The sequence below is a fragment of the Spermophilus citellus genome (assembly GCF_964194105.1).
Source record: "Spermophilus citellus genome assembly, chromosome: 19".
In the NCBI taxonomy this organism is placed as follows: domain Eukaryota; kingdom Metazoa; phylum Chordata; class Mammalia; order Rodentia; family Sciuridae; genus Spermophilus; species Spermophilus citellus.
The window spans coordinates 11,019,456-11,041,225 of record NC_138201.1 but is presented as its reverse complement, the minus strand read 5'-3'; the positions used below and the strand labels follow the sequence as shown (position 1 = coordinate 11,041,225).

Sequence of the window (21,770 nt, the reverse complement as noted above, 5' to 3'; positions counted from 1 at the left end):
ACTTACCCACTAAGCTACCTTGAGATTTTTATTTTTTATTTTGAGATAGGGTCTCACTAAATTGCATAGGGTCTTGCTAAACTGCTGAGGTTGGCCTCAAACTATAATCCCCCTGTCTCAAATTCTCAAACTGCTGGGATTACAAACGTAATCCTTCCATGCCCACACCACTTCAGTACAGAGTTCTGGTAAACGGAATTACTCTGAGGGGTCTCATTCATCTCTCAGGTCAGAGACATTAAGACAGCTGGGCAAGAAGTTCCCACTTGTAATCCCATCTACTCGGGAAGCTGAGGCAAGAGGATTGCAAGTTCGAAGCCAAACTGGGTTTACTGAGACTCTGTCTCCAAAATAGAGTAAAAGAAAGTGGGAAGCTCAGTGATACACTGCTTGCGTAGCATGTGCAAGGACCTGGGTTTGATACCCAGTACTGCAAAAAGAAAAAAGAGAAATAAATAAGTTAGGAATTGAGCAAAACAGATCTAAAACAAACAGAAGGAAACAATAAATGTAGTAATTAGTAATGCTGAAAACAGAAAAACAATGGAAGCAAATAAAGGAAAACAAAAACTGTTTCTCTGAAACGATAAATGAAATGGATAAACTGACAATGAAAAGCAGGAGATAAAAATTGCCGATACCAACAATGAAAAAAGGGACATTATTAGAGACCCATCGATGATGCTAGGAGCCACAAGCAAATAATATGATGCATGGCACTTTCGGTTGTAAGGTGAAGTCACTGAGATGATATGATTATGTTAAGATTTACATTCATATGGAAATTGGACTCCTGCTGTTCACCTTGGCCTGCTACGGGACTCATGTTACGGGACTCCTGGAGAGTTCCCATTGGTTGGGGAAGGAGAGTAGGAGGGAATTCCGGGGGAGGTCCGCCCCCCCCCCTTCCGGTAGGCGCGTGGGTGGACCGGTTTTGGCTTGCCCACGTGTACGGAGGATTGGCGGCTTTTTCAAAAATAAAGTTTTGTTCCTGCTTGAGTGGCTCGTGATTCTGTGCCCAGCCAAGACATTGGCAGATATTAAAGAGAAAATAAGAAAACCCTATAAATGATGCTCAGAAAATCAACAACTTCAAAACAGACCTATTACTTCAAAGCCACAACCTTCCAAAATACTCCCAGAAAGAATAGTTCCCTTCCTATTAAAGAAATCACCCCAATTCTACATAAACCTTTCCCCAAAAATAAAAGGTAGAAACATTTCCCAACTCATTTTATGAGTCCAGCATTACATTGCTACCAAAAAGTAGTTTACATATTCAGACAAGATCGCACATGTTTAGGGTATTATAGGCAGGTTCACAGTAGTCAAAAGACTGATCTATGTTCCTAAAACATGTACAAAGATACAACATAGTAACAACAGCAAGAGGGATAGCATGACAGCTGTAGTATTCATGCCAATTCACAGTAAACTTCTATAAAACCAATGGGTTTGTGTGACAGACCAACAGCCCATGATTAAGAGATAGTTATAGGGCTGGGGATATAGCTCAGCAAAGACCACTTACTTAGCACAAGTGAGGCCCTAGTTATGTATGATCCCCATTAACAAACAGGGGTGGGGAAGAAGAGAGAAAGAGAACAGTCTACACTGTCATTTTGTCCTCAAAAGGTTGGTGGGGTATTAAAATATACCAACCTCCCACAGGAGGTTACTGAGGGTAAACCATTACCTCTTAGAACCACTACTCCAGCCTAGAATTTTCAGGATATGACAAACCACAGCTCCACATATACAATTGCTTCTCTCGGAGTTTGGTTTCCATTCTGATCATATTCCTGATTCCATTTGTTGTTGCTGTTTGGTTTTAGTTGTCTGCAGTACTGGTGAAAGAACCCAGAGCCTTACATGCTAGGCAAGCAATCAACCACTGAGCTACATCTCCAGTCCTTTTTAAATTTTATTTTCAGACAGGGTCTCACTAAATTGCTCAGTCTGACTTCAAATAGAGATCCTCCAGCCTTAGGCGTCTGAGTAGCTCAGATTACAGACAGAAAAACTGTCTAGAAACCTGTTCCAACATTCATTAAATAAAGAATTAAGGATAATATTAATGCACTGGAACTTAGCCCCCTACGCCCCCAGAAAGGGGAGTTCATTCTTTTTTTTTTAAGTTGTTGATGGGTTTTTATTTATCTACATGTGGTGCTAAGAATCAAAACCAGCGCCTCATGTGCTAGGCAAGTGCTCTACCACTAAACTACAACCTCAGACCCCAAGGGGAAGATCATTCTTGATGAACAACTAATAAGAAAGCACTACTTTTTAAAATGGCCACATAGTCCCCAAAGTGAGGAATACAAACCAATCATATCATGCCTAGGGAGGCTACACTGGCCATTGCTACCTAGAAAAATAAATAACTAGAAAGACCACTGGGAACCCTTCAAGTCTTGAATCACATACTGTCCTAATTTCTTCGAGACAGGACAATGGCAGAATTGAACTGACTCATTCAGAATTCTCAGGTCCAATATCATCCATTAACTACTTTTTGCTTCCTGTTCAGCTCCATTTCTTGAAGGGAAATTATACAGGAGATGTTCTGAGTTGTGAAGATATTTAGCCAGTGACAAGCACTTTATAAATATTCTAATTCTGCCTCATTCTACTTGCAGGAAAATAAACTTCACTGCTTATCAAAACTGCAACGTCCATTAGTGGCTACTTATGTCTGCAATTAAACAAATGTCAGAGACATTACTGAGAAGTTACCCAGAAACAGTCTCCTAGGTTACAATTTAGCCCATAATTCCTGCTGACACACAGAATCTTTAAAAATTAAAATGAGCCACTTGGGAGGCTGAGGCAAGAGGATTCTAAGATCAAGGCCAACCTGGGCAATACTGGGAGACCCTATTCCCCCCACTTCCAAAATAGATTTTTAAAAAATCTCTAAAGTTGAAGCAATTAAGTATAGTATCACCTATAATTATTAAAAATTCAGGGTGGGGTTGTAACTCAGTATTATGAGTAATCAATTTCCTAGCATACATGAGACTCTGGGTTCAATCCAGTAACACATTAAAAAAAAAATAGAATGAAAAAAATCCTCTAAAACTGACCAAGAATTATAGTATATCACTCCAGATAACAGGATCTGCATGGTCCCTTGTCAGTTCTCTTTTTTCTACAAGACAGATAAATGAAACCACTAAAACCCTACTAGCTATCTCTCTGTGTATTATAAAACATGTAAGCAATCCTCCCTTTAACTTTATGGACTAGTACAGGCATTCTTCTTCTTTTTTAATCCAGGGATGCTTAACCACTAAACCACATCCCCAACTCCTTTTTAAATCTTAAGATCTCGATACATTACTTAGGGCTTCACTGAGTTACTGAGGCTGATTTTAAACTTGTGATCCTTCTGTCTCAGTCTCTTGAAGTGCTGTAATTTCAGGTGTGCAACACCACACCAGGCTTGCACATGCATTCTTGACAACAGTAACAGAAACAAGAAAATGCTGAGAAATATTATTTTGCCCATCAGACTCTAGAGAAGCAAACCTTGGCACTTAGTAAGGTACATTAAAACCTGGATTTTGTTGGACACAGTGCTGCACACCTGTTATCCCAGCCACTGGGGAGGCTAAGGCAGGAGGATTCCAAGTTCAAGGCCAATTTTAGAAATTTAGTGATGCCCTCAAAAACTTATTGAAACCCTGCTCAGTGGTCAAGCACCCCCAGGGTTCAATTCCCAGTAATAAAAACAAAAACAAACAAAAAAACCAACAAACCACCTAGATTTTAACTGATTAATTCTTTATTGCCTACTTCTAAAAATTATTTTTTGCCTGTGAATTTACAGTGGTATTGTCTCCACTAATAGTATATGAGTTTAGCTCTGTTTTCTCCCCACTGTAAACTTTTTAGTAACATCATTTACTTTTTAAATAGCAGTTCCTAATTTGCTAAGAATATTCTAAACTAAAAAGCACCAAACCTTTGGCTATTTCTTTGTTTATATTTCATTAAGTCATCTCTGCATCCACAGTTTCTCTGTTAGTTATGTGACTTGCCAACAGAAAAAGCCAGGGACTAAATACATTCTCTTTCAATGCTCTTTTTCACAGTCTAGCTCTCTCTGTGTGTCCCTGAAGAAATACTAAGCACTATAATACCACTCCATTAATCCGGTCAGTGTTATCATCATTGTTTCACAATGAAACTCAGCTCTTAAATGAACTACTGAGTCACTGCATGCTGCTCAGGTTGCAAATTGCAGTTTCTTCTAGATACTAACATTATTTATTCAGTAGCTATCTATAATCCCACTTACTACCATTAGGGTGGGAGTCTAGCAGGGAATTACAAGTGCAGAGAAGATGGGTTATCAATGATGTTTTCCAGTTACACATGATTTCTGCATGAAGAATATATCACTGTTAGCAGCTAGGATACCTATCACTGGCTAACTCTATTAATAAAAATAATAATGATGACAATAGTAACATACTATTCACCTTCCTGGCCTCCTTTTACAGAAAAGGAAACCTGACATTAAGATCAAAAACAAAGCAAAATAGGAACAAAACTGGAATTTATACCCAAGGCTAAACTTAAAAGCCCTAAAGATACTTAATCTATTTAAGTACATGCCTAAGGCATTTGAGGATTATTTGCAGACAACATAAGCAAGAGTCTACTTGTAGAGAAGTATGAAGTCAATGTTAGGTGAACAACCACCACCACCACAACAACAAAAACAAAAAAACCTCAATGGTCAATGGAGAGACTGTAAATAGATAACTGCTAGTTTTCTATTTTGACCAGTAAAAAAATTCAAGTTGGAGCAAGCAAACTCTTCTACCAAACCCAAATTTATTAACAAGAAAACAAATCAAACAGACTAATAAATTTTTCAACTAGATATCCCTAACATCCTAGCACATCTATAACGGGTTATGGCAAAGAACTATTATTTTAGTCTCACTCTTTCTCAGAATGACAGAAAACATCAAGAATCAGAAATTGAGATGAGCCAGACATGGTGGCGAAAACCTGTAATCCCAAATATTCAGGAGGCTTAGGCAGAAGAAGGGCAAGTTCAGAGGCCAGCTTCTGCAACTTAGTGAGACTGTCTCACAATAATAAAAAGAACTGAGGATACAATCCAATCCAGTGGTAAAGCACCCCAGAGTTCAATCTCCAGTTTAAAAAACAACAACAACAACAAAAATCCCTGAGCTCTTAATTTATTTGTAAAAATACTTTTAGTTATAGATGGACACAATATATTTATTTTATTTATTTTTATGTGGTGCTGAGGATCAAACCCAGTGCCTCACACATGCTAGGCAAGCGCTCTACCACTGAGCCACAACCCCAGCCCCTGAGCTATTAATTTAGAATACAAAGAATAATAAATGCTGGAAAAAGGAACATTCATACACTATTGGATGGATTGTAAATTAGTACAACCACTATGGAAATCAGTACAGAGGTTCTTCAAAAGAGTAGGAATGGAAACACCATATGATCAAGTTATGCCACTCCTTGGTATTTATCCTAAAGAATTAAAGTCAGTATACCATAGCAGTAAATGCATACCCATACTTACAGCAGCATAATTCACAATAACCAAGTTATGGAATCAACCTAGGTGTCCATCAATAGATAAATGGATAAAGAAAACATGGTATACACACACAATGGTATCTTATTCAACTATAAGGAACAATGAGATTATGGCATTTGCAGGAAAATGGAGTTGAAGAATATCATGCTAAGTGAGATAAGCCAGACTTAGAAAGTCAAGGATCGGGCTGGGGATGTGGCTCAAGCGGTAGCGCGCTCGCCTGGCATGCGTGCGGCCCGGGTTCCATCCTCAGCACCACACACCAAAGATGTTGTGTCCGCCGAGAACTAAAAAATAAATATTAAAAATAATTCTCTCTGTCTCTCTGTCTCTGTCTCTGTCTCTCTCTCCCCCCTCTGTCACTCTCTCTTAAAAAAAAAAAAAATTCAAGGATCTCATATGCAAGAGGGGGAGAAAAAAAAAAGGAAATAAAAGGGACCTTATGAAAACAGAAGTGACCAGTAGAGAAAAGTCATGATGGGGGACCAATTTACGCTGTGTTTATGAATAGAATGTGTCAATTAAAAATTAGTAATTTTAAACAGCCAGACACTGGCACACACCTGTAATCCCACCTACTCGAGAGGCTGAAGCAGGATGATGGTAAGTACCAAGCCAGGTTGACAAAGTTAGCAAAACCCATCTCAAAATAAAATTAGAAAGGCTGGGGATGTAACGCAGGGGTAGAATGCTTGTCTAGTGTTCAGGAGGCCCTACTTCAATTCCCAGTGTCACATTTTTTAAAAGTCCATTCCAAGAAATCAGAAATGGTCCTTTGTGCCTTATACCTCTAACCTGAACCCCACCCTCTGAAACTGAGTCCCTAACTCAGAGCTCACCTGAGGGGAAAGGGTTCCATTTTATCTTTCTTTCATATAGGTGGAGCACATGTTCCTGTTTACCCCACAAATAATACATCCCATGACAACTGGCAACTAAAAAGCCTTCTTTCTATACCAACCACTGTGCTGATTGTTTACCTCATTGTAAGCCCATAGGGCAACAATTTTATTTCCATATCACCAATGAGAAAACTAAAAGGGCCTCAAAACTCAGGTAATTAGCACAGAGAAATGCAATTTGGGGGGGCTGGGGATGTGGCTCAAGCGGTAGAGCGCTCGCCTGGCATGCATGCGGCCTGAGTTCGATCCTCAGCACCACATACAAACAAAGATGTTGTGTCCGCCGAAAACTAAAAAATAAATATTAAAAAAATTCTTTTAAAAAAATGCAATTTGGGGCCTGCACTATAAAAACAAAGCAAGGAGAGGGGCTGGAGTTGTGGCTCAATGGTAAAGTGCTTGCCTAGCTCTTGTGAAGCCCTGGGTTCGATCCTCAGCACCACATAAAAATAAATAAATAAAATAAAGGTATTGTGTCCAAGTACAGCTAAAATAAATAAATAAATAAATAAATAGCAAAGCAAAGAGAAATTAACTTTGACTAGAAGAGTTGAGGCGGGGCTTCAAAGATCTGGAATCTGAACAATAGGAGTAGGCCATCTAATGGCAAGGAGCACCAGCAGACCAAGAAAAGCAAAAGGCTTGGCATTTTAGGTGCCCCATTTTTCATCATTATCAGTCAAACATGTATTTCAAATGCCTACCTCCTCCATTCTCCCCACACCCATTTGCTAATTTTCACTGGCAAATTTAATCCCCTCTTCCAAAAGCTTCCAAAGTGAGTATTGAAAGTATAAGGGTTCCTGGAAGGATAGCAGAGGCATGTGCTAAAGAGCCCGGAAGGCATACTTAACGTGACATTTAGCTACAAAAAGCCAAAGAAAGCTAAAAATGAATCTGGAACATTTAAGAGGTCATATACAATTTCCAAACAAGTCTCAAGTCTCAATTCGTGGAAGAGTTGTACTTATCAAGTTGCAAAGCAAGATCCTAAAGGATTTGTCTCCAAGTATGGAGCTCAGATTTATCACCTCTTAGGAATTGGAATTGAACTCCAGACCATTTGACAACTGTGTCACTTGACCAAGCTTTACCTTACAAAAGCCAATGAACATGGGCTGGGGAAGGGGCTTGGTGGTAGAGCACTTGCCTTGCAGACATGAGGCACTGGGTTCAAGCCTCAGTACCATATAAAAAATAAATTAATAAACAAAGATATTGTGTGTCCATCTTCAACTAAAAAAAAATGATTTAAAAAAAGCCAATGAACACCTACTTAAGGGAAACATGTTATAGGAAGACATTTTATAAAATAGTCAATTGCTTCATTAATTAAATAATAGAAGAAATTTTTATTGAATGCTCCCTGTGTATGGGGAAAAGGGTGATTAAGCAATTGTAGGATGTTTAGGAACAATCTGTGCTACCCCAAAGAATAACACAGTAAAGATAGTTTTCCTAACTTTTTTTATGGTAAATGTTTACATGTTCCAAAATGAACTGTATCTCTGAATACTTCAAAGCATTACAAATCCAGTTACAGGGGAGCTGAGGCAGGTGGATAAAGTTTGAGGTCAACCTGGGTAACTTAATCTCAAAATAAAAGTGAAAAAGGGATGGGGTTTTGGGTCAGTAGTAGAACACTTAGCTAGCACGCATGAAGCCCTGATTTAATCCAACATCCTAAAATTAACAAGTGGAAAACAATAGCTATAATCAAAAGATTCATTTATTAAGGGCTATCACATCTATTTGATTTAATCTTTTCAAGAAATGAAAAGGAACTGGGAATATAGCTCAGTGATACAGTATTTCCTTGCAGGTATGAGGTCCTGGTATATTCCTTGGAACCAGAAAAGAAAAGGAAAAAAAAATGAAAAAGAAATAGACAGATGATGATCCCTTGGATTAGGGGAGGAAGGGATAAAGAGTTCCATTTTGAATATGATTGAATTTTATTGCCTATCAAAGAGAATAAATTAAGTAGATCGCTTTCTATGTACACCAAGATTCTGTTACCAAGAAAACATATTTGCAAATATAAAAGACATAAAAAAACTCAAAGGATAAACAACTAAACAGTAATAAATATATCTTCATGTTAAAAAGATTTTTGTGTATCTGTACTTTCTATTTCTCAAAAACAAAATTTATTTTTCTCCCTTTGGCACTACAAAGTGAGGGGCACTCTACCACCAAACTACACTCACAGCCCTTTATACTTTTTGAGATAGGGTCTTGCTAAATTGCCCAGTTTGATCTCAAACTCATGGTCCTCCTGTCTTGGATTCACAAGTCGCTGAAAATACAGACGTGCACCACCATGCCCAGCCTGATTTTTTTTTTTTTTAAATTAGATATTTTAACATTAAGTTTATTGAACTGTAGTTTGCATATGACAGCTTGCACACATTTCAAGCATACCTTTCAAAGAGTTTTGAAATTTCTTTTTTTTTTTAGAGAGAGAGAGAATTTTTTTTTAATATTTATTTTTCAGTTTTTGGCGGACACAACATCTTTGTTTGTATGTGGTGCTGAGGTTCGAACCCGGGCCGAGTGCATACCAGGCGAGTGCGCTACCACTTGAGCCACATCCCCAGCCCCCAGCCTGATTGTTTTTAAGAAAGACATTTTTTAAAATTTATTAATTCAGTCACTGAACAAATGAGATTAAAATACGGAAGTCCAAAAATATTAGAATGAAACAGCTCAATTATGGAGGGAAAACATGAGTCTCCCTCCATTGGGCTGGGGCTATAGCTCAGTGGTAGAGTACTTGTCTAGCATGTGTGAGGCCTGGGTTCAGTCTTTAGCACTACTAATGATGAAGTCCATATACTGACATAAAAAAAAAAATCTACAGAAAAAAATGAGCTTTCAAGAAGACAGTAAAGAAAAAAAAGCATTAGCTGGGAAGGAGAGAGAGACAGAGAGAGCGCACCCGCAAACAGTCACATGACACTAAATCCCTTTATATCTTGGAGGCAAGTCTGCATGCAGTCCATTGAAGCCATTTCTCACCTAGAAGAGAATGAGTTAACCCAAACACAGCAGAATACCTGCTGGGGTTTACAAACTTGCAGCCATGAACAAAAAACCCATTCTAAGCACACACTTGCACAGAGCACTAGAGGGCAAATACTATTGCCAAACGCTGTTCTTCCTGTTGGGTCTACCTTTCCAAATCCCTGCCATAAAGCTGCATGATGCTTTTTTTTTTTCCTTCTGCCAAGAGACTGAAATTTCATCAACCAATATCTAATACTGGAGTCTTTATACTTTTATTTAACTCTCTGATCTATGCCTAAGAGTTCTAGGTGTAAGAACTAATAGCACTCACTCAAAGAACATGAGGTTCTCAGAATGATTATTCACTCTTTACAAACATCAAAACTGAAGAACAGGAAGTTAAATGCGTTGTCTGGGCTCCTGACATTAGTCAATGGTTGGATTAAAAAAAAATACAAGTCATATTTCCAGATCCTTGTTTAGAATTATTTCTACAATAAAAATTGCAATTTTATTCTATCCAAGAAATAGTTCAGATCCAACTTCACCTCTTCAAAGGAAAAACTACATCACTAGGTCCACCAAAAATCACTAGCCTACACCCAGTGGGTCAGGAGGCTTAAGTAGGAGGATCTTGAGTTCAAAATCGAGCAGCTAGCCTCAGGAAAAGCGAGCAGCTAAGCAACTCAGTGAGAATCTGTCTATAAATAAAATACAAAATGGGGCTGGGGGTGTGGCTCAGGGGTCTAGTGCTCCCGAGTTCAACCCCCAGTACTCTCTCCCCCCAGCAAAAATAAATAAAACCACTAACCTAGGCAGCTTTGCCCTATGTGACCTATGGCAATGGCAGCACTGATGGCACTGATGCACATGGTGCAGGTTGTGGGCACTGACTAGAACATGAGGAAGACCCTCAGGAGCAGGACATTTCAGTAGAAGAAGCATGAATTTCTTTTCTTTTTTTTTTTTTTTTAAGAGAGAGTGAGAGAGAGGGGGAGAGAGAGAGAGAGAGAGAGAGAGAGAGAGAGAGAGAGAGAGAGAGAGAATTTTTAATATTTATTTTTTAGTTCTTGGCGGACACAACATCTTTGTTGGTATGTGGTGCTGAGGATCGAACCCGGGCCGCACACATGCCAGGCAAGCGCGCTACCGATTGAGCCACATCCCCAGCCCAGAAGCATGAATTTCTAAGGAAGATTCTTCCTCCCAGAAGGCACAGCACACAGGTGTGGCAAGTTTGGTCAGGTCTCACAAGCCATGTTATAGCTCGGTGAGAACCACAGAACAAGCCATGAAAACAAAACAATACACATGTGCATCTTGGTTTGTGACAGCTATGTGTGGTGGTGCATACCCCCAGCAATAAAAACTCAGGAAATTGAGGCAGGAGGACCTCAACTTGGAAGCCAGCCTTAGCAACTTACCAATACCCTCAGCAACTTAGTGAGACCCTGTCTCAAAAAAATTAAGGACTAGATGTAGCTCAGTGGTAAAGGGCCCCCAAGTTCAATCCCCAGTACCAAAAACAAATCCAAACAAACAAACAAAAAAAATACTCCTCCAGGATTATGAACAAAATAAAGATGCACCCTCTCCACACTTGGATTCAATATTATGCCGCAATGTTTCTGTCTAGGCAATAAAGCAAGAAAATTAAAATTTACTAGCCTACCTAGAAACTAAAAACATTTTTTCCACCAGTTTATCTGTTATCAAATTCAGCATGATAAATTAAAATGTGTTCCAATGATTCAACAAAAGAAAAACAACAGACTTCCTAAATACAAGCAATTAATATTTAAAATATAAAAGTGAAATCTATATGTAATTGAATATGCCAGACTCGGTGGAGCATGTCTGTAAGCCCTGCTACTTTGCACGCTGAGGCAAGAAGATGGCAAGTCCAAGGCCAACCTGAGCAAATGAGGGAGACCCTATTTCAAAATAAAAAGAGATGGGGATGTAGTTCAGTTGTAGAACACTCCTGAGTATAATCCCCAGTAACAGTAACAGTAACAACAACAACAACAAGGAATTGATCATAAAAGCTAATAATTATATCTTATACTACTAATAATAAATAAGCCACATCTATTGAATTCGTTCTATGTTAGCACGGTGCTAAACACTTTGCATATGTTAATTATTTAATTCTCACTATTCTAGACCAGTTTTGTGATGACCTCCGTTTTATAGAAGTAAAAAATAAACCAGAGAATATTTACTTAAGTGATATGGACATATCAATATTCAAATCTGTGGGAATCCAGAACACCATTCTTATCAATAGGCTATATTTGCATGATGCAGTATGAACATGAGTTCACAAATACATTTTTTGCTTATATTTTGAATAGTATTTGTCCATTTGAACAAATATTTGAGTATCTAGTACATGCCAGGCACTGTGCCAAGTGCTTGGAATCCATCAGTGAAAGAGACAGCAATCCCCACCCTTAAGAAAATTATACTATAGTAATCTAGCAGTTAAGGGTCCTACACATGCTAGACACTTTTGATGGGCTCTTCTTGAACGTGTTCAAAGTGTTTTAGGCACATTAACTTGTTAACAATTCTATAAGATAAATAGTACTTTATTTCTACTTTACACAGAAGGAAACACACTGAGGGGTTTAACAACTTGACAAAGATAACACAACTTGCAGAGTTTGGCTCAAGTCTTAACCTCTATGCCATTCTAACACATATAGTCACTTAATTTGAACATACTCCAAATTAACATATCACACTCATACGCCAACCAAATTTTGGCTCAAAATATATTCTCATAATAACACTTTTGTAGATCCTAAAGCAACTGCTACAAAGTACATGGATACAAAAAATATTAGTATCATTTTGCCAATTATAATCCAAGTTTTTTTTTTTTAAATATGAGGACTTTTTTTTTTTTAAAGAGAGAGTGAGAGAGGGGAGAGAGAGAGAGAGAATTTTTTTTAATATTTATTTTTTAGTTCTCGGCGGACACAACATCTTTGTTTGTATGTGGTGCTGAGGATCGAACCCGGGCCGCACGCATGCCAGGTGAGCGCGCTATCGCTTGAGCCACATCTCCAGCCCCTATAATCCAAGTTTTTTACAACAAATAATTACCTTTCTAACCCAGTTTAGGAGAAAAGATCACCATTTCCAAACTTAAATATCATTTCTTACATATCTAAAATCTTATTTTGCCAGTACAATCATTGTAGAAATATATATTCTTAGAGATAAGTCCTAAACTATTTTGGTTGAGTTTTTTTGTTTTGTTTTACAACGATGGAGGTTGAACATAGGGCCCTACACATGCTAGGCAATCGCTTGACCACTGAGCTATGTCCCTGTCCCTTTATATTTTATTTTGCAAAAGGTCTCACTAAGTGCCCAGGCTGGCCTCAAACTTTTAATTCTGTCTTAGCATCAAGAGCAACTGGGATTACATGTATGCACCAGTATACCTGGCTCTGATAATTTTTAAAAATATTTTTAGCTGTAGATGGATACAGTATCTTTAATTATTTTATTTTTTTTTAATGTGGTGCTGAGAATCAAACCCAGTGCCTTATACATGCTAGGCAAGCACTCTACCACTGAGCTACAACCCCAGCCGCGAGGATGTAGGGAAAAAGACACACTCATACACTGCTGGTGGGACTGCAAATTGGTGCAACCCATCTGGAAAGCAGTATGGAGATTCCTTGGAAAACTGGGAATGGGACCACCATTTGACCAAACTATCCCACTCCTTGGTTTATACCCAAAGGACTTAAAAACAGCATACTACAGTGACACAGCCTCATCAATTTTTACAGCAGCACAATTCACAGTAGCTAGATTGTAGAACCAACCTAGATGCCCTTCAGTAGATGAATGGATAAAGAAACTCTTGTATATATACACAATGGAATATTACTCAGCATTAAAAGAGACTAAAATCATGGCATTAGCAGGTAAATGGATGGAGTAGAGAATATCACCCTAAATGGAGTAGAGAATATTACCCTAACTGAAATAAGCCAATTGCAAAAAAACAAAGGCCGAATGTTTTCTCTGATATGCGGATGCTGATCCATAATGGGCATGAGGGAAGAAGCAAAGGAGGAATGGAGGAATTTTAGATAGAACCAAGGGGAGGGATAAGAAGGGAGGGGACATGGGGGTAGGAAAGATGGTGGAATGAGATGGACATCATTACCCTAGGTATATGTATAAAAACAGGAGTGGTGAGATTCTACTTTGTGAACAACCAGAGACATGAAAAATTGTGCTCTATGTGTGTACTACGAATTGAAATGCATTCTGTTGTCATGTATAACAAATTAGAATAAATAAATAAATTTAAAGTAAAAATTAAAAAAAAAGAAGAAAAAATTCCTTTTAGGAAATAAGAATGTCATTCTGGTATAGAAAACCAAGCAAACTATGAAATTGGATCCAAATACAAGACCCATATCTAATTTAAGAAATACTGTAACCTGAAAAAAATAGCATAATAGAAGGTATGGCTTATGGTTTTGACTTTGAAGAAACTACTCCATTAAAGAGTTTGGCTTTTTCACATCATAGAAAAACTAAGTGCTTTAAATTATCACCTGATTTTAAATACTAAGTGAACAATGTTAGCAGCCCTGAGTTTGATCCCCAGCACTGAAAAAGATCAGTGACAGAGCACATCTAGATTCAATCCCTACTACAGGGCAGGGGGGTGGAGGCAAAAAAGTAGTCTACTTGGCAAACTTTCTTAAACTTCTGACACAGAAAAGATAATCTGTAAGGAAAAGGGAAAAGGGGGGTGGGTAAATGTAATAGGACCAATGTAATAGGTCCAACGGATTTATGAGAAATACAAAGAAGCATGACAGAATTCTGGAATATATAATTCACCAATAAGTTTACAACAAATTCAGTATCGTGACAGGAAAAAAGTATAAGCTGAATTTACATTCATATGACTTGCTGATAGAGTTCAATAAAAGATAAGGGAAAAAGCATTGTCAAGTCTCAGTCCTGGAAGTTGCTGAAACATTAAGTAGGAACTTTTAAAGACGTATTACACAGAAACAGAGCTAGCAGAATAGTTTAAAAATACTGCTAGTTTAAGCTGGGGATAGTGGTGCAGACTTGTAATCATAGCCACTCAGGAGGTTGAGGCAGGTCGATCACAAGTTCAAGGCCAGCCTCAGCAACTTAGCAAAGGCCTAAGCAACTTAGCAAGGCCCTGTCTCTAAATAAATAAATAAATAGGGCTGGAGATATGGCTCAGTGCATAAGCGTCCCTGGGTTCAATCCCTGGCACTCCTGCCCCCCTAATATTACTTTATCTCATCAACAAAACTAAATGTGTTTTGCCCTACAGATATCAAAGGATGAAGTATTTAGCTCATGTTCAACTTTATATAAGAAAACTGTTCAGAACATCTTCTCAGTGGGAGTACATACTTTCTAGAAAGCAATTTGGCCATTTGACACAAAATATTTTTAAATTTTTTAATCTAATGATGTCAACTCTGGAACTCATCCTCAGGAAATGCAGATCAAATTGATGATGTACAACAGCAACATCCTGGAAAATGTTCAAATGTCCAATAATGAGGAAATAACCAAATATATAAACTATGGCCAGGCACAGTGGCACACACCTGTAATTCCAGCTACCAGGGAGGCTGAAGCAGAATAATTGTAAATTCAAAGTCCTGGGCAACCTAGCGAGACCCTGTCCCAAACAAAAAATAAAAATAAATGGCTAGGGATGTAGCTTAGTAGCAGAGGGCTTACCTAGCACACGAGGTACTGGGTTCAATTCCCACTACCACACGCAACCCCCACCTACCACCACACACACACATACACAAAAACCCTTTAAAGAGACCATCTGAGGTAGGATGTCTCATGTTCCAACATTCTGAATCTATATTTGAAGACCTCATCATGGGAAGATTAGCTTTCAAAGTTTCAGATTTATTAAACATGTAAAAATTGAACCATAGCACATTTTCCTTAAAAATGATTTTTGCCATTCTTATCCCCAAAATAATTAAATAAATCATGTTACAAAATCCAAAATTAGGGCTTGGGATATAGCTCAATGTATAGCACTTGGTCAACACAGGCAAGGTACTGGATTTTCTCTCCAGCACATATACATATATATGTGTGTGTGTGTGTGTGTGTGTGTGTGTGTGTGTGTGTGTGTGTATATATATATATATATACACACACATACATACATACACACACACACACACACACACACATATATTTCTTTTTTTTTTTTTTTAAAGAGAGAGGAAAGGGGAGAGAGAGAGAGAGAGAGAGAGAGAGAGAGAGAGAGAGAGAGAGAGAGAGAGAATTTATTTATTTATTTTAGTTCTCGGCGGACACAACATCTTTGTTGGTATGTGGTGCTGAGGATCGAACCCAGGCCGCACGCATGCCAGGCAAACGCGCTACGGCTTGAGCCACATCCCCAGCCCACACATATATTTCTAATCTTCATATATTAAAAGTAGTCCAGTCAGGAGTAGTGGCACACATCTGTAATCCTAGCAGCTCAGGAGGCTGGGGCAGGAGGATTATAATTCAAAGCCAGTCTTAACAACTCAGCAAGGCCATAAGCAACTCAGCAAGACCCTGTCTCTAAATAAAAATATTTTTAAAAAAGGGGTGGGGTGTAACTCAGTGGTTAAGCTCCCCTGGGTTCTATCCCAAGCACAAAAAAACCAACCAACCAAACAGACAAACAAAAAACAGTCCATTAACTCAACAATGCCTATTAGCCAGTTATTTAAATTTGTCAACATAGTTTTCCACTACTCTTCCTTTCCACTGATTATCATTCACTCCTTTCCCTAATGTCCATATACATGAGTGTATATATAACATATATAATATACACAAACACTTCAAGTCCTTACATGTAATAGTTTGCAAACACACATGCTTAAGATGCCTAAATGCAGACAGGTACAGTGGCACAGGCCTGTAAGCACAGGTACATAGGTGGCTGAGGCAAGCTGGAGACCAGTCTGGGCAAGTTAGCAAGACTCAGTCTCAAAATTAAAAGGGCTGAGGATGTAGCTCTGTGACAGGGTGCCAGAGGTTTAATCCCCAGTATGGTAGGAAAGAAAAGTGCCTGAATATAAAAATGCCATGCAAATTTAGAGGGCTGGAAGTATAGCTCATTGGTAGAGCACTTGCAAAGCATGTGTGAAGAAGACCTGAGTTTGATCCCCAGCTCTGCTAAACAGATGAGCATATTATATGTGAGAAGAGTTTTTGCGTTTGCGTTTGTGTGTGTATGCTGAAGATTAAACCCAGATCTTACATACTTTAGTCAAGTGCTTTACCACTGCCCAACATCACCAGCACACAAAAATGATTTTTTTTTTTTTTGGTAGCGGGGATTGAACTCTGGGGCACTAGACTACTGAGCCACATCGCCAGCCCTATTTTGTATTTTATTTAGAGACAGGGTCTCACTGAGTTACTCAGCGCTTTGCTTTTGCTAAAGCTGGCTTTGAACTCTGATCCTCCTGCATCAGCCTCCCGAAGTGCTTGGAATACAGGCCGCACAACCAACCACACCAGGCATGAAAATTATTTTTAAACGATTAAAATCTTCCAACTATAAGCTCTCTGGTTCTAACCTCAGCTGAATCCAAAGAGGTCCGGAGAAAAAGAAGAAAGTGCATTTTCCTGGGTTATAACTCTATCCTTGCTATTTCCTAGCATTGCTGACTTTGGAATTTCACTTGCCTCTCTGGACTTCCTGGTCACTCTTTGAAATAAGGGTAAAGTTAGAATAAGGAAGGCTGTTACAAACTCTTTTTTTAAAAGACACTAGAGATGGACACAATGATGCATGCCTGTCATCCCCTAGCAACTTGGGAGGCTGAGCAGAAGGACTACAGGTTCAAGGCCAGTCTCAGAAACTTAACAAGACCCAGTCTCAAAATAAAAAATAAAAAGGGCTGGCACTACAGGTTCAATCCCTAGTACCACCCCCTCCCAAAAAAAGGACTCTGGATTCAGATTTCTACAACCTTCCCACACATTTTCTTTTCTTAATTCTCAGTAGTAATTAATTTCCATGGACTAACCTTCCTGATTAACAAAATCTGTTAAAAGTATAGATAAATTTTCATAACAATATCCATTTTATTCATTTATAAAAATCTGTTGTACAACGTTTTGGCAAATTCATACTCATTATTTCTAGGTAACTATACTATAAACTGTAAGAGTTCCAAAGATTACTCAATATTCACTACACACAAAACACACATGACTTATTATGCAATAACTGCCAGAATAGTTAACAACAGGCTTTATTTCATTCCCTGAAACAAACATAAAATTAAAGTCCACGGGTGTTTCTTTTTAGAATGTTCAAAACAAAAGAGAACATTATGTAAATCAAATGTTCCTTCATAAAATATTAGATAAAATGAGGTATCGTTTCAGTTTCAAAACCCTATGAGTTGGGCGAGGTGACAGAGTGCTTGCCTAGCATGCAGTAGGTTCTAGGTTCAATCCCCAGCGCAACTTTAAAAAAAAAAACAAAAAAAAAAACCACAACCCTATGAGTAAGTATTTGAAGACTAACATCTCTGTAACTTTAACTTAACAGCCTCATCTTTTAGAATTGAACCAAACCCTACTTTTAAGTAGTTCAGCTTCACAAACCTTTTGAGTAAGATAAATTATATCTATTAAATCTGTCTTACCTTTTAAGATAGATACAGTGATATTTAAATTTGATGAATCTATACTTGATTAGTTAATAATTTGTTCAAAAAATACTTTTAATAAGGCTCAATTTTTTTGTGGGGGGGGCAGGGGGTGTTTCGGGATGGAACTCAGGGGCACTTGACCATTGAGCCACACCCCTAGCTCTATTTTGTATTTTATCTAGAGACAGGGTCTCCCTGAGTTGCTTAGCATCTCACATTTGCTGAGGCTGGCTTTGAAGTAGCAGTCCTCCTGTCTCAGTGTCCCAAGCTGCTGGGATTACAGACATGAGCCACCACACCTGGATTGTTTTAATACTTTAGATACATCATTTTTATCTAAAAATCCTTTAAATCACTAACATTTTCTTCACTCTCAATATATTCTATAAAAACCACAGATTAGGGGTCAGGGTTACAGCTCAATGGTAGAGCACTTGGTTAGCACATGTGGGACACTGGATTCGATCCTCAGCATAACATAAAAATAAATTAATAAAATAAAGGTTAAAAAAATCAGAGTCTAAGGTTTACAAGGTACCTCTTTCAGCATTCTGAAGGCCAATGTCAATTACAGTATAGGTTTTTACTCCTTTTCTAAAACTAGTGTTATTTTTAATTAATGAATCAGAATTGTTCTTATGAATTATATAATGTGGAATGATTACATCAAGTTAACTGATTATCCTAATCATTTTTGTGATGACAGATTTTCTTAACAAAGCCTCTCCACACCATTTTACCTCAAAGAGAATATCTAAGATTAATAGTTAGAACCACTGTGTCACTGTGAATTCAACATCTCTGCAGAAGTTATGCTGTTGTTAACTAAAATAAACTAATGTGAAAGGAGAGAGCATGATGTGATTACTTTACAACAGCCTTAAATCTACTACTGTAGCTGGCATTTAGGTACAACCTGAGATTCAAAGGAAACAATCACAGCTGAGTGCCTTTCTCAGTATTTTTCATTGTTTCTGCATTAAATAGATAGAGACACTACAAATAATAACAATAGTTGCCATTTAGCTACCCCTTAAATGGGAAGGCATACTGCTAGTCACTGAACATTTTCCACTGCATTTACTTCTCAGAACAATTCTATAAGAAACATATTATTATCTGCTTTTAATTGATGAGAAGCAAGGACTCAAGGAAGCTGTGGCAGATCCAGATTTCAAAATCAGGGTTCCTTGACATCAAAGTTCAAGCTTATAATATTAAGTTATAATGTCTACTGAAGATATAAGTACTTAAATCAACAAGTTTCACAAATATTCACTCAACTTTTTAATATTTTTCCATGCATAACTAGTTTTCTGCAAGAAGCAGTTGATTGCACAAATCAACCTTGTCAAAGGGATGGGATTTAGAAGGTGACTACAATTCTTAAGTAAATATCAGAAAATTTAGGCCACTCAGGCTAAAGCCTCACCTTTTTCATATTATATTAAAGTTTTAATATGAATACATGACCTAAAGTTTGTTTTTTCTTATTAGTCACACCAGATATTTAAAAGAGTCATTTTAAGAAAAATAATAACATTACAAAAGGAGTAAAACCCGTTGGCAATTTTCCTTTATACTTATATGCAATATTCTCCAGAAGACATTTGATTTCTACTAATCTTGCTTCCTCCAAGTCTTACTCACCCCTGTTGCTCTATACTGCAAGGACTAAGAGTCACAAGCTACGTATTTTCTCCAACAAGTGTTTGAATCACTCCTGTAACCAAACCAGTTGGACAGCCAGTTAAATAAAGATTTCAACAGTCATCTAAAAGGCGAAAGAACTGCCGAAATCTCTCTTCAGAACAGTTCTAAAGCTCATCCCTGGCAAGTCCAAGCCCCTACCAGACAACACTGAATCACAGCAACTTTCTAAGTAAAGACAGAGGAGAAATCCTTCACTCCTATTCCTTCCCCAACCCAAAACGCACAACCGAATAACCATCCTACTTAACCACTGCTGAATAAACACGGCATTGTATGTAAGTTCTCAGAGCCATTTCCCGCCCTAACACCCATTCCCTGGGCCTGGCATAAGTTCGGTTCCTGGCAGTCCCTTCTCAAGTGAGAAGCACACGAAGAAGACAAATCCCCTTTTGCAAGACAGTTAACGTGACGCTGACTGCAGAAGATCCATCTTGCCCATTCGTTTAATAAGACAATTAGCGCTGCAAAACACACCCACACCCCACTCCTTGGCTTCATAAACACTAGGACTACCGTAGACTCGGTGGAACTGTCCCTCCCCTCTGCCATCGGCTGAATCTTCGACCTTAGGAAGACCAGTGGAAACCAGTAAGTGAATTCAGAGAGAGGTCAAGCGGCCCTCAGAATTCTTCTGTAGGGCGCCCACACCGCTCTCCTGGCCTCAACAATGGGCCACTTGGTCCCAAGCAGCAACTTGAAAAAAGGGCTCTTCTTTCTTTAGGCTCACTCGACGCCAAATCCCACCCTAACGGGAGAGTGACGGACTGGAGTGTAACCATTGAGCTGCTTCCACACGGAGCCAAACCGAGAGACTCGGCACTCCCTCCCAGCCCCACAACAACAGCACTTTAAACAACGTGACAAGCTCCGGGCGACCCTGTCCCCGGGCCTCGGTCGCGTTGAAAGGCACAGCTCTTTCGTGGAGACCAAACACGATTAACCCTGCCGCTGCCGACCTCGGCCGCCGGCGCGCGAAAAGCCGCCTCCGGACCCCCGGTAGGGGACGGTCAGGTCACAGGCCCCCGCCCGTCCCGCCGCGCCCAGAGGGGGCGACCTGACCCCAGCCCTAGGGGAGGAGCCCGCCGACCCGCGGGCGGCAGAACCAGGGCGGACGCTCACCGCGATGACATTGACGAAGGTGGTCTTGCCCGAGTATTGCAGCCCCACCAGCGTCAGCTCCATCTCCTCCTTCCAGAACAGCGAGCGGAACCAGTCCAGCAGGCGGGAGATGAGCGCCAGCATGATGACGGCGCTGAGCGAAGGCGGACGGGACGGCGGGAGGCAACGGCGACGAACACTTCCACACGAGCGGGCTTCAGCCCGGACCCCGCCAACGGCTCTTCGGGGCCCCGGCGCGACACGGGCGGACACGGGCGGGCGGCGGCGGCCGGAGCCAGGAAGCCAAGCGGGTCATATGACTCGCCCTACCCCCCACGCTCGGCCCCGCGCCGCAGCCGGCGCGCACGGCAAGAGCGACCATCCCCACCTGGCCAGGCGCGCCCGCCGCCTGCAGCGCCTCCTAGCGGGAGTCTCGCCGCAGCACAGCACACAGGCCAACTGCACCTGAACTGCTTTCAGTGCCCTGCACCCTGCATGCCTCCTTGGCTCGCTCATTGATGGTTCATTCGCCCTTCATTCGTCCACTCATGCATTCACCCACTCGTCTATACACTTATTCAAGTTTTCTCTGAGTGTTCTTCGACAACGTACTCTGCGGGAAGACTTCAAGATTTGTGGGGGTTTAAATTATATGGTGGTAACTGTGTGCATGTACAAATACATCACAAAAAATCCCACCATTATGTAAAC

General features: G+C 39.5%; 1 protein-coding gene across 1 annotated transcript in view; it reads right to left on the bottom strand.

Moving 5' to 3' along the window:
* Positions 1 to 21,403, bottom strand: part of ARL8B (ARF like GTPase 8B) — a 47,019-nt gene extending 25,616 nt beyond the window's left edge. The window contains exon 1 of the mRNA XM_081276318.1: positions 21,081 to 21,403. Within this exon, the coding sequence (XP_081132444.1) occupies positions 21,081 to 21,203 (123 nt within the window). The 5' untranslated portion in view covers positions 21,204 to 21,403. The remainder of the gene's footprint in view (positions 1 to 21,080) is intronic.
* Between the last annotated feature and the right edge of the window lie 367 nt (positions 21,404 to 21,770).